The 14,071-nt window shown below is 38.3% G+C and overlaps 1 protein-coding gene and 1 long non-coding RNA gene across 10 annotated transcripts in view; one reads left to right on the top strand and one right to left on the bottom strand.

The window, feature by feature from the left end:
- SYCP1 (synaptonemal complex protein 1) overlaps positions 1–9,438 on the bottom strand; it is a 43,586-nt gene extending 34,148 nt beyond the window's left edge. Inside the window, exons 1-8 of one of the 9 annotated variants that reach the window (XM_083617353.1) lie at positions 9,250–9,438; positions 6,780–6,894; positions 5,981–6,059; positions 5,545–5,579; positions 3,891–4,055; positions 3,103–3,170; positions 1,181–1,254; positions 671–729 (exon numbers count right to left, since the gene is read on the bottom strand). In XM_083617353.1, coding sequence (XP_083473479.1) covers positions 671–729; positions 1,181–1,254; positions 3,103–3,170; positions 3,891–4,055; positions 5,545–5,579; positions 5,981–6,059; positions 6,780–6,887 — 588 coding nt within the window. In that variant the 5' untranslated portion in view covers positions 6,888–6,894; positions 9,250–9,438. Of the gene's footprint in view, positions 1–670; positions 730–1,180; positions 1,255–3,102; positions 3,171–3,890; positions 4,056–5,544; positions 5,580–5,980; positions 6,060–6,779; positions 6,895–8,452; positions 8,483–8,731; positions 8,888–8,912; positions 9,034–9,084; positions 9,109–9,222 lie in introns of those variants that run through there. The other 8 variants (XM_083617354.1, XM_083617358.1, XM_083617357.1 and 5 more) reach the window with 8 other exon arrangements.
- Positions 9,439–9,529: 91 nt separating this feature from the next.
- On the top strand, positions 9,530–12,799 carry LOC310764194. The gene is made up of 3 exons (XR_014549050.1): positions 9,530–9,617; positions 10,181–12,279; positions 12,630–12,799. It is a non-coding gene; the product is annotated as an uncharacterized lncRNA (long non-coding RNA).
- Positions 12,800–14,071: the final 1,272 nt, after the last annotated feature.

Raw genomic sequence — 14,071 nt, 5'->3', positions numbered from 1 at the left:
TAGTGTGGTTTTCAAGGGGAGAGGCAACAGATGAGTGAGGAGGGAATAACCCACTCCCCATCTGCTTTTCTGCCAAACACAGCAAACATACATCTACCCTAGCTGGAGGAAAATGTAAGGGAGGAGAAGGGAATAACAAGTGACGCAAAGAATAAGGGGTAAGTGCTCTCCCCACCACCACCACTTGCCACCTCTCACAGATCATGCACTCTAACCACCTTTTAAATGGTTAGTGGAGACCAAGATTCCCAGATCTGTCTACTATCTAATATTTAATTCATCCCTGAGTTAATGAAATAAACAATTGCACATCATTACCTTATTGATAATAAGTAATTCCAAACCTATGGAAAACTGCTCTCAGCAACTGCACATAAATATTAAAAAACAGTGCTGATACTTGTAGGATCGCAGGCAATATAACATCTGTAAACCGAAGACCAAATCCTTGAAGGATGCTATCAGCTGAATCCTGGGTTAACCACAGCTCACACCTCTCCTTTTTAAAAGGTGTTTTTTCTATATTTCATTTTTTCAAAGGAAAATGAAACTATGAGAGGCAAGAGTTTGGAGCAAAAAGGAACTGAAAGCAGGTGTGCACCATCACAGAGGACACCAGGGTGCTGTGTGCGTATATATAATGCTACTATAAAGTATGTGTCTTTTTTACCTCCGTGTTATTATTAAGATCCACATACATCTGTCTGGTTTCCTCTTGTTCATGTTCATCTAAAACAAAATTAACAATATAAAAGATTAAATATTTATTTTAACATGTAAAAAAAAAATCAGAGATAAAGTAATAAGAATAGCAATGACCTGTTATTCTACTAAAATTCCTGAACTCTAGTGAGTCTTTAGAGACAAGATGTTTTGCAACTAAGGAGTCACAACTCAGAATGCCTTTCTAGTACTCCCATCATATGGAATTGCTCTTCAGTTCATCCCAACAAAATAATGCTCTCCTACTTGTTTTTAAGGATGCAAAGAAACATCTGGAGTTTAAAAATCAGCACCTTGAACTCCTGTTTGTAAGACTATAAGCTGTTGCTTTTCCTGCAGAACTGACTAGCAAAGCAGTTCCCAGTGTAAGGCTAACATGGGAAAGGATGTTATAAACAGTCTATGAGAATCTTTGCGGGGGTGGGGGGAATGCAAACACTTTTAAAGAGATATTTACATTTGTTAGACTTCTCCATCAATTGCATGCACTTTTCTTTGAGCAAATTGCACAAATGTCTTGTAGCACTGTTTCTGGGGAGAAAAACAGTTACATCAGCATTATATCCCTAGTATTATTTGTGTCCATTATGCTTTACAGAAAAAAGTAATGAAAATTTGAAATCCTGTGAAATCTGTATCACCCAGGCAAATATGGGGAGGGGGGAAATAGTAAAAAAAAAACCAAGATGTCACCCAGTAGACACACCCAACAGACAAACAGCTACAAAGAAACCACAACATTTCCTTATGCACAAGCTGTCATGAGGATACAGATGGGTTGCTTGCCTAGAGAAACCAGTGGTGCCCTAGCAACTAGGACAAGGGTTCAAATTGTGCTACGAAACACTGTCTCCATGTAATTTATATAACACTGAGTTCAATGCATATGCAGCACTGTCTTTATAAATAAAGCCAGCACTTTGCTTGAACAAGGGAAAGTGGCAAGGAAAAATATAATATATAGAAAGGAGAATTTGATGTGGCGTTCATCTCGCTTCAGGCCAAGGGAGCTGGCATTTGTCCAGACAGCTTTCCAGCTCATGTGGCCAGCATGACTGAACCGCATCTGGTGCAATGGAACACTGTGACAGAAACCAGAGCGCACATAAATGCCATTTACCTTCCGCCACAGCGGGACCTATTTATCTACTTGCACTGGTGTGCTTTCAAACTGCTAGGTTAGCAGTAGCTGGGACAGAGCAGCAGGAGCTCACCCTGTCGCACAGATTCAAACTGCTGACCTTCTGATCAGCAAGCCCAAGAGGCTCAGTGGTTTACACCATAGTGCCACCCATGTCCCGCCTAGAAACCACATTAAGACTTATAAAGTGCTAAGAAATATCTCCTAGTAAGGCATCTGTAATTTGATGCAACATGGAATCTGTCAGTTGCAAAGGCTGCCCTTATGGCAAAGGGACAAACTAATCAAAAGGAAACACAGTAATAGATGGGTCTGACACAGCAAAAGGCAATTAATTTACATGAGATGATTGAAACTCATAAAATTCTTCACTTGAAGAACAGAAAGCCACAACAGAAGCTCTTTGTACTTGCATTTGAGCAGGCCTCTCTACCTCCAGAAGCACCTCCACTGCACACCTGTCACATACAGTCAGGTGGCAGGGAGACAGCCATTGAGTCTGGCCAGTATGTGGTTGAACAAGCTCCACCATATATCAGGCTTTCCACTGATCAACAGCAGCTGGTTTTGCCACAGTCCACCCCACAACTGTGCTGAGAAATGGCTGCTGCCATGGTCAAATTGGATGGGGGAACTGCATAAGCCATTGTGGAACTATTATTGGACATATTCAGCAGGACCACTGAAGTCACACCAGCTATGTTGCCTGCCACTCTCCCATCACCACTGTTACGGACAAAGTACGAGAGGAGTTGTAATACTCCAATGATATCTAGCACTGCAGCACACTGAGCTTCTTAGAAACCTTGCCCAAGGTTTCAAGCCAAAAGTCACTGATTGCCAAGGAGAAAAGCCCTCTCCACCTGAAAACAATCAGGAAGGGAAGAAATAAGGAGGGGTGGAGCACACAGAAATGCAGCTGTGAAAAGTGGTGTTTTTTAAAACACACTAAAGAAGACACAGAACAATAGTTTAAAAAAAAGAGCAAACAAAGTATGGCAAAAACATGCAGGTTTTGATTACTTTTTGTGACTTTATGAGCCAGTGTGGTACCAAGGACAGAAGAACAACCTGAAAAACTTGTGAGTCCTAGATAGGAATAGTTCTCCTTTTATAAAAGATAAAGGTTTATCTTACAGATCTCTCATGACAATGAGTGTAATTAGAAGGGGTAATTAATTGCCTCATACTATAGCATAAACAAATGATTACAAAATTATTATCCTAATATTACTTACTCTTTTAGAAGATCTTTATTTTCATGTATTACATCTTCCAGTTTTAAGCTTAGTTTTTCATTTTCAAACTAAATTTATAAAACAAAGATATAAAAAGCATGCTTTTGTCTGGATGAACTAATAATTATCACTATCAAAGGGGGAAATGTCAGTTTCCCAAAATACATATTTATTAGACTTGGGTATTGTTGCATTTATTACATCACAAACTACATGTGCATTTTAAAAGCTTGAAATGAAAGTAAGCTTGAAAGTCACAAAATTCCAGCAAGATCCCATGATTTACATACGTAACCTGTACAGTACATGTTTTAATTTTACCAGTCTTTATTTAATACCCAAGCAAGAAGTAATCTGTAAGCAAGTAGGTCATCCTCAATAATATATACAACATGATACTGTACAAATGGACTCAACTTCTTCTTCCTGCAAAATCATGTACAACACCTTTCCCTCATGACAGGGATTGGGGAAGAAGAGAGGAGGGCTGGACAATGTCAGCACACATTTGCGATCCTAACCCCCCCCCCCCCCGCAGGGCTTTGCAGAATGGTGGAGCCAAAATCACATTTACAGCCTGGCCATTCACAGCAGCCACAGCAGACTAGTGGGCAGGACAATAGGGTCTGATCCCTGCACCAGCTTGAGGCTGGAGAGTGTAGTAGGCTATGACAATCCCTCCATGTGCAGGCATTGCACCCATGCTGGGATGGACTGTGCCCTAATTTTTTTAAAGCATTTTATTCTTATCTTATAATTATATATTTAAAAATGTTATAAACACTAGCCTGTAACTCTTGAATAGCTTTACGTAGTGCTTCTATAATCTTTCTGTTTTCTTGCAATTTTCTTTCCTTTTCCTTTAATTCATATTCTGTAGTGACTTTCCATCTCTTGATCTTTTCAGCTTCTTTGTAAAGCCTTGAATAAAGCTCATTCATTGTCTCTATGTTCTATAAAGGCAGGTTTAATAATTTATTATGTAATGTTTAATTTAAAGGTTTTTAATGAAATGCCTTTTCATTTAAATTTTGATACCCACATTAGCCATTAAAAAACCTGTTCGTTGTGTGCACCAAGGACAGTATGAAATATACAATTTAGTAATGTGACAGTGACTGAAATTCTATTTACTTAAAACATTTCTATATTGCCTTTTATGAAAACATCTTAAGTCAGTTTAGAATAAAGTCCCTTAAAAATACAACAATGATAAAAATAAGTCAAGTTAAAACAAAATGAACTAAAAAGTTATGACAATTAGTTGGTATCAAGAACCAGCAAAGGCCTCTGTGAACAGGAATGTTTTTAGCATGTTTAGATAACATGCTAAACAACATAGTTAGTTAAACAACATAGAGGATAAAATTTAACCCTGAGGTTCCATGGGACTGAAAAGCACTCCCAAAGCATCATCCTTTGGAAATGTACATCTAAGTAGGACCAGAACCACTGCAAAGCAGTACCACCCACTCCTAACCTGGACAGCCACTCCAGAAGGATACCATAGTCAATGGTATCAAAAGCCATGGAAAGTTCAATGAGAATTAACAAGGACACATTTCCCCTGTCTCTCTCACCCAACAGAAGTCATCATACAGGATAACCAAGGCAGTTTCTGTGCCAGAACTGGACCTAAACCCCGATTGAAATGGATCTATAAAATCAGTTTCTTTCAACAGTGCCTGTATATTCCTAAATTGAGAGACTAGGTGTCAGCATGGTGAAAGAATATAGGTGGAAAGTTGAGAACTGAAACTAATGTGATCCAAACACATTCAGATAATGCTAATAATAGATTATTTTTATTGTACACTACACAAAATGTAGTGTTATGAGTTTGAGTGTGCCGGGCTCCCCTAAAGGAAGGTGTTAGAATTTAATCAAGTCTTGGGGGGGGGGTTAAACTGAATGCCAGATTTTTAATCCCTGGACCCAGCTTCCGGTGGTCAGAAGATCGCCTGAGAGATGGGCCGTTAAGAGAACAAAGGAAAGGTAATGGATCATTTTAAAATCTAAGCAGAGGGGGCTCTGTGCCAGAAAGCAAATGGGTGGGGCCCTTCCTCAACTCAGAGTCAGCTATAAGACAAAAGGCCAGAGTTGAGAGTTGGCTATGATGTAACCTAGAGGAAATAATGTTGCAGGCTGGTAAAGGCAACAAGTTGTAGAGAGGGTCAGAACACAATGTTTGATTTCTGTTTGAATCCAAGGCTGCAGCTATGGGAGAAACAAGAGCCTCTTAGGGTGTTGATGCTATGAACCCCTCCATCATAGGCTTAGGTTGTATATATGTGTAAATAAACCATATATCCTAAAGACACCACAGTCTCTGCTGTGTCTCATTTCAAAATGGAAACTCTGACCCTGGGTGAGCACCTGGAACCCCTGGAATCTTGCACCACTCAGAGATATGGGTGGCGTGCAACAGTGTATTTAACTCACCTCCATTTCTAGCTCAGGAACAGGTTTTACAGGTTCTGGAAATACAACATTTAATGTCTGATTATTTAACAATAAATATGCATAATTATAAGTTACAAACATTATAATAACAATACAACTGAATAACAGTATTAATTCCTAAATTGCTATGTGTTAGTCTTATTAATAAGTGTATGTCCATACAAACATCATAGGCTACAAATGGAATACAGAATATATTGGATTCTGACTTACCAAAAAATAATAGAAAGCAAATGAACGACATATATCCGTTATAACAAAGTACAATTTTAATACAAACAACACAACTTTAAATACTGCAGAAGTTCTCAGAGATGACTCCAGCACAAACTGGCTCTAGTTCTAATGGTTACTTCACTTTTCAAGGTCTACCATTCCATCTTCTTTAATATTTATTTTTATGTTTTAATCTTACCTATGACTTCTATATGTTTTGACATACTTTTCATCCCAAAAGGCAAGTTATAATCATCTTCAGTTCCCTTGCTAAAATCCTGGAAAAATAAAACATTATAGAAATAATAATACCTTTTAATGGACATGCTCATCCCCAATCATAAACAGATTACTTGGAAATGCAATATGCTAAAATCAATAAGACTTACTGCCAAGTTATGAAATCAGGTTAAGCTGTCATTAAAACTAATTCTAATTTAAGGGTATTACGGTCTTAGAAAATATATTCATACTGGGCAATTTCATAACTTCAAGCACTCCACTCCAAAAGGCTAAGAGTAGGTTATGTAGACGTGGGCAAAGATCAACTCAGATGTTTTAATGAGGAAGTAGAACATACGGGGAACTAGGAATTTAAAATAATAATAATTTTATTATTTGTACCCCGCCCATCTGACTGGGTTGCCCCAGTCACTCTGGGGCAAACCATAAGTGCAAGTGGAACATACTAGGATATAGGATCATAAACACATAGACACGAATAAACACAGGAAGCCGTATTATAATAGTGTCAGATTATTTGTCCATGTAGCCCAACATTGTCTAGAATGAGTTGAGTGTCTACTTTTAATTTTCATATGAATGGCATTTTCCTTTAGTTTTGTAGTTTCAAATTTCAAAACTTTGGAATGTTGCATTTTGAGTTATCAATGTTTAAGTATGGATAAATGGAAATACAGGTAATCTTTGATTTTTAAAACACTGGTCAGCTTTTGTAAACTTGCTATATATATTTTAAAGTAACAGTTTTTATTTACCTGAAAACATCGTCCATCTCGTTTGCTTGTCTGTGGTTTGACTGCAGATACTAGGGTATTATTCAGTATTGGTGGTACAAACAATTTAAAAGATTTCTCCTGTTCCATTTTCTGTCTAAAAGACACAAGAATTAAACTCTCAAAATAACACTACCAATACTAATTCATGATAAAATGTACTCAATATGTTGCATTATTTTCAATCCCTTTCTATGTTCTGCAGAACAATATAATTTATCATGCTATTAATCCTTACAGTAGCCCTGTCAAGTAGACTAGTATTGCAATATTGAAAATGGAGAATTATTGATTTATTGGATTTCCCAAGTTAAACAGAAAATAACAGAAAAATAATTCCAACGTTGTCATTTGTGCATTATTAGGCCAACAACAACCAAAATATCACAAAACAGTGTATAAGCTTTCAAATTCTCCTGAAGTCTTTATTCTTTATTCTTTGTTCCTTCTTTCCTGTAGCCCTTGGTGCAACCTGAAAGCTGCATAGTGCTTAAGGAGCCTCCTTTTAATGTTTCCTAACTCCTCCCACATTCCATCTGAAGACTGATGAGATGCAGACTCAATCACTTCCATAGCCAACTTTTTTTCTCCCACCCACTCCGCTTTATTTATAATTGGTTTATTTATAATTGTAATTATTTATAAATTTTCTATACCACCATCTGAAGCATAGGAGCCAACTCCTAGGGGCCAATACAACTTTGCCCACCCCCCCCCAAAAAAATTTGAGCTCCCCCCCAATTGAACAGCATTGCCATTCAAAAGGTGTGATTGCACCTCATCATGTGACTGATTATGCAGCGTGGGGCTTGCCTCCTCCCACCCCAATAAAATTGGCACCCCTGATCCAAAACTATCACAGGGTAGTTTACAATATAAAAACACAAAAATGCATACTGTAATAACAAACAAAACCAATACAGTTTAAAATGCCATAGATTGTTTAAATGTGTAAATGATTAATAGTTCTGGGGAACTCAAAAGCTTGTAATGCACACTATTTTGTGATATTTTGATTGGGCTAATCAAGGTGTTTCCCTAATATGGATTTTGGAAATTTTCTTGTAGGCCAACATAGCTATATTTACTTTTTGTAAAATTATATACTTTGTGTTTGGAAAACAAGCCTTTTGTAATACTTATAAACTTTTTATTGTGACAAGTTGTATCAATTGATAGTGTTCATCATTCTCTATTAGAATATTGTAGATCTACTGAATTCAACGTACAGCTCTGTGCAACAAACAATCCAGCACTATTACACTGTATATGAGAATTTAAAATGCATTCCTTGTGAATGATGAACAGAAATATGAAAACAGTTGGGCATAATCATATTTTGCCATAGTACTTCTATCTGAACCAAACAGTTGACAATTTAAAAATATGGCTGCTTCCAAACAACCTATTTGTTGAGCATTCATCCTAATTTTGTGCCACCAGGTTAGAACATTGTCAAATCAAGTGTTATCCCACACTTTTCAGTACATTTTCCTTAGCACAAAAAAACAAATATTTGTGGGAAGTAGGTTTGCTGTCCAAGACCTCCCAATCAATGCTAATTGTGTGATGTGAATTTGGAAGTAGGTATTGAATCCTACCAGAAAATAGTGAGTCTGAAACTTTTGAACTTTTATGGTGGAAGTGCTTCAAACCTCTGTGAAAGCCATCTTTTCCCTCAATTTCCATTCATCTTTTCCATCAAACCTTTCGCATATAACCTCTTGGTCCCCACATAATGTTGCAGCCTAAATGTCTCTTAAAGAACTCCATAGCATATTTTCAGTTTACCAGTCTCCATCACTCCCTTCTTTGATCTCCCTAACGTTATCTAGTTTGTGAAGCAACATATACATGGACAGTGATAAACCATGAGATACTTCTACAGCAATTATATGTGACTTGTGAATCTTGCTGATGAAATCAGACTCAACTTTAAAGTTTTATATTCCAAATACTGTTGCAAGAAATGAAAAAAAAAAAAAAGAAAATCAAATACAGTAACACAGTTGAGGGTCATATGAAGCAGCGCTTTCCCACACAAGACACTTTCTTGCATTTCACATGTGTAAACTACAGTGGCTAATATTAGATACATTTGACAATTCTTCCTACCACCCTATTACCAGCATTCACGCTTGCACACAAATAGTGCAGGCGCCCCCCCCCCTTGTTTTTTGCGTTTTGTAAAAACGACAGCAGCGCTGACTGCATCACGTTTTGCTGCCTGAAACTGCGAGTCAGGAGCGCAGATCTAAGAGGTGTTACCCTCTCCCTTCAGACGCACCAACTGACGCGAATGTAGGAGCTAAGACTGAGGGGGTAAGTGAGCCTGTACGAGCGAGAGTGCTATAGGCTGAGAAAACGAAGTGGAAGGACAGATATGTGTGTGTGTGTGTGTGTGTGTGTGTGTGTGTGTGTGTGCCTTCTATGTATATGTGTGTGTATATACCTTAACGTCTCAAACGGCTGTAGGAGTATACAGTACAAAGGAAAAGAAAAGGCGGGAAAAGCGTCCGGTAGCGGGCCGTGTGCAAAGGCGCGAGCTGACGGGTCGGCGGTTTACTTTAACGTGTCCTCTCCTCTCCCTCGAGGGGGCTCCATCAGGATTCCACGGCGTGAGCCGTGAGCCCTTCAGGGGGGGGGGCGCAGAAGGAGCACCATAAACTCCGCGATGATTTCGGCCCCTCGGGAAGGGGAACCACGTGCGCGGCCGGAACGTTGCTCACCCGGTCATCTGGCTTCACGCGCCCACCGCCGCTTTCATTTGACCATATCCAGGGCCGGATTTAGGTTTGATGAGGCCCTAAGCTCCTGAAGGTAATAGGGCCCTTTATATGTCCAGCTGTCCTTTGTCAACAACAAATTGTCGCTGTTTTTTGTGTTGAATTTATGCTATATGGTAATTTGTGGACCTAATAGGTATCTAAAGCCATTTGCAAATAACAAAATATGTATTTTATCAAAGCAATTGTCAAACTGAAATACAATTAAGAAGTAGTATAATAATTGTTGTTGTTGTTTAGTCGTGTCCAACACTTTGTGACCCCATGGGTCAGCGCATGCCAGGCACTCCTGTCTTCAAGTATTTTAATAGTGAAATACAATTAAGAAATATTTTAATAGTGAAATAATTATTAAGATCTAACTTAAAATGATTGGGGTCCCATTACTTACATCATAGGAGCCTACACAACACAAAACACTGTTGCTGTATGTAGGTTTTATTTTATTTGTTTTTTATCTTATATTTTGGAAATGTACATCCAGGGGTTTTTTTCCTTTAATTTTTTTGGGGGGCCCCCAAGAGATTGGGGCCCTAAGCTATAGCTTGTTTAGCTTATACACTGAAGCAAATGACTGCACTATTTTTTTTCATTTAGCGCTGCTTTGAATAGGCTCTTAGCGCAATCCTACACAGCTCTGCCCACAAGTAAGTTCCTACCCTAGTGTGTAGAGGACTGCGGCATTCATCACGTCTGGAGGAGTCGGCTTTCAGCTGAGCCCAGGTCAGAGAGGGACTTCTCCAAAGACCCTGTTCACACAATGAAACCAACGGCGAATTGAATGGCGGAGGGAAAGTGAGTGTCAGAACATGGGCTTGGCCAGAGGGTTGCTTGCATCCAGTGTTAAACCTACTGACATTAAGACCTGTTGAAATGAATGGGCATGACTAACAGACCCATTATTTGCATCGCATTCTCTGAGCAGGAGGACTAACGCTGAATACAACCCAGAGTAGCCGTGTGTCTTGCTTTACATTGGACAACCCTCTGTTTGAAAGGCTGTCCTCACAAAGTCAAGTTTAAAGTAAAAGAACCATAAAGGAAAACAAAGGCCTTGAAATGAGTTAAGCACCTGGACAGCAGACTGAGTTATTTTATTTGATTGTTTGTTTGTTTGTTACAATTTATATACCGCTTGATTGTAAAAAGAAGCAGCAACAAACAACCTCAAAGTGGTTTCATCTGGTAACTATCACCCTATTATGGTGAGATGTGTTGTATGCAACCACCCTAGAGAGCTGCTGTCAGTCAGTTTAGGCCAGGGATGGGGAACCTGTACCTTCCAAAGCTTCCTGGACTCTCAGATTGCACTGGCCAGCATGGCCAGTGATCAGTGGTAATGGGAGATGGAGAGGCCAGCAACATCTCTAGAGCCACAGATTCCTCATCCCTGGCTGTTGCAATACTGAACTACATGGACCAATAGCTTGACTCACAAAGAGGCAGCATCCTATGTTAATAATAATAATAATGTTTTTATTATTTAATACCCCACCCATCTGGCATGTTCCTAATATGCAAGGCTGTCACTTTAAAACACCTTTAAGATTCAGCTCACTATCTCATCCAGAATGTAGTGGACAAAAAGGTGAAAATTAATTATTTCCCTTTACTGTTCTCATTTTTTTAGTGTTCATCTACTGTAACTATTGATATGTTTACATACCATGCTAGGTGGAATGTCCACATTGTTAGAATACTGATTTGTCTGCTCTGAACTAATATGTCAATGACAAAGATACCTTATGTCAGCCTTCCCTAAACTGGTGTCCTCCAAATGTTAGGAACCACAACTCTCCTCAGCCACAACCAGTGGCTAGGGCTGCTGGGGGTTTTAATCCAAAACATTTAGGGGTGGGGGAATCAAGATTTGGGAGGGTTGACATGGCAAGGAATCAACCAATTGTGACATCCAAAAACATGCACATTGCATCTGTTATTAAAACTTCTCCACACCAGCTTCTTAATGCAAGGAGGAATGTAAGAGGGCAGATTTCACAGCCTGCACAAAGGCACAAAAGATCATGATTGGACTGTTTATTCCCCCACCCCTCCCATATTTAAAACAGAGACAGAGAGCTTCTAATTTCATTGGAACACATCATTTCCCCATTTTAAATTGGGATACCCATGAAATTCAGAAAACTAGTTTTAACGTTAAAAAAGCCAGGCAATCTAATTACTGCTCTCCTGTATCACATATAATTTGATTCTAAAACTGGAGAGTAAATAGGACCACAGTCTCATATTTTAAGCAAGCCATGCTGGGCAACACAATCATCTGTGTTAAGGGCCAAACTGGATGAAGATTTGTGCATTTATGTGTTTCTTACCAGGGTTAGCAACATAGGTGTTTTATTTGCAGAAAATGGCATGGGGATTACTATTGGGCTGGATCTAGACACATCAAAGAAGAATTTCAGTTAAACGCCTTTTAAAGTTTGTATGAGAAATCGGATTGGGAAAAATGAAACTCCACACCGCCATCTGGTGTCACAGTGTTAGAATGCATAAACAACATATATAAAGTGCTTTTTATTTGCCAATGTGGCTGAGTCCTTGTTCTATTGAGCTGTAATCTGCATCAGACTTAACTTGGCTACTATTTGCAGAAAATTAAAAGAGAGGGTTTGAAGCCTCACCTTCACGTCAAATTTGGCCTTCAGACTAAAATACTGACATTCCTAAAGCTTGCTGTATGTAGACTAACATATAAAAAGGTAAAGGTACCCCTGCCCATACGGGCCAGTCGTGACCGACTCTGGGGTTGCGCGCCCATCTCGCTTAAGAGGCCGTGGGCCAGTGCTGTCCGGAGACACTTCCGGGTCATGTTGTCAGCATGACGAAGCTGCTCTGGCGAGCCTGCACCAGCACAGCACACGGAAACGCCATTTAAACGCCGTATAAAGTGGTACCTATTTATCTACTTGCACTTAAGAGTGCTTTCGAACTGCTAGGTGGGCAGGAGCTGGGACCGAAAGACGGGAGCTCACCCCGCCGCGGGGATTTGAACCACCAACCATACGATCGGCAAGTCCCCAGTGAGTCCCCCAGACTAACATATAGGTCCCACTTAAATGGCATCTTTGAATCTGGATGGATGAATGAGAAAATGGGATACTTGGAATAAGATCCAGGCTTAATTAGTCATTTATTTATGGCAAAGGTCTGTGGCAAAGGTCATATGATAAAATTGGGTCATGGTTGTGGTCTTAATTTTCTTTTCAGTTTCATTTCTATAATTCTTTGGTATCTTTTTCTTTATATTTTTAACAAAGCATGATATGACTTTAAAGCAAAGGACCATCATGTTGGATGACTAATGATACATACAAAAAACAACTATCTTGCTGCAGAAGACCAGATTGATAGTGCATTTATTACACTTAAATATATATCTGAAAAATATAGACCTATACAAAATATTTCATGTATTAAAATATTAACTATATATTCAGATAAGTTATTTACATTATATTTTAGGTACGAAAAATAATTTTAAAATGCAAAAATAACATAATATAAAAATGCTGAGATTTTAAGTCATGTTTTTAAAATATTGTTCTAATATAAGGAATTTATATTTTGAAACTGATAGCTGAAATCTGTTTCAAATGTTTGCTACTACATTTGGAAATTCAGTGAACATTCCATTTCAACTTGTAGCATTAACTCACTTCTAGTATGAAATTAAGTAAATTTCTACTTACACAATAAAGGTTTAGCTACACAGTTCTTTTGATTTTGATCCATAGCAGCAAAGGCACTGTACATCAACAAATTCACAGTTTTAAAGGTTTGTTTATAAGCATTCAGAGAAAAATACTGCAACATTTAAGTTTCAAGAAGACTAAAGCAAAACTGGTTCATTATGGTTTATATTTAGCAAAAGAACTGAAGCTGTGAAGAGATGTCCACAAAAACAGATGATAATGTTGAACCATATTATGTAGCAAATTGTAAACAAAGAATTCAAACATGCATGGGGTTTCACTAATTGAACATCCATCAAACTAAATTACCATTGCTTGATCTAAAGGGGGGAAATACATAAAATAATAGCAGATATAGTGAGTTATCTTTCCAGTGCATCCTGTAACTGTTGTTACTGAAAAATTTAATCAAGGACAGACATCTGGACTTAGTACTGGTTATTCTGGCTGTTCCTCAACTAGAACTGGCAAGTAAATAAAAAGATATAACTACCAAATTATTAAAATTTTGGTCTAAACTATAATCAATTAACTATAATCAGTTTGTGGGTTACCAGCTATCCTGGGTGATTATAATTTACTACTCTTTTTCACAATTGTGTGATATACTAATTACATAACCGATCATTTCATTATTTTGTTCTCTAGTGGTTATTAGTTAACTTTAATGTTTAATTGCTTATAACTTTGACAAACAAGATGGTGAGTGTTGTGATGTGAATAATGTGGTTTGGAGACATGTACATGTTTACAACAGAAGCACCAGGATCCACTT

This window comes from Podarcis filfolensis (assembly GCF_964270895.1).
Source record: "Podarcis filfolensis genome assembly, chromosome: 6".
In the NCBI taxonomy this organism is placed as follows: domain Eukaryota; kingdom Metazoa; phylum Chordata; class Lepidosauria; order Squamata; family Lacertidae; genus Podarcis; species Podarcis filfolensis.
Note: the sequence above shows the minus strand (reverse complement) of the source record. Positions and strands in the feature narration are given on the sequence as shown.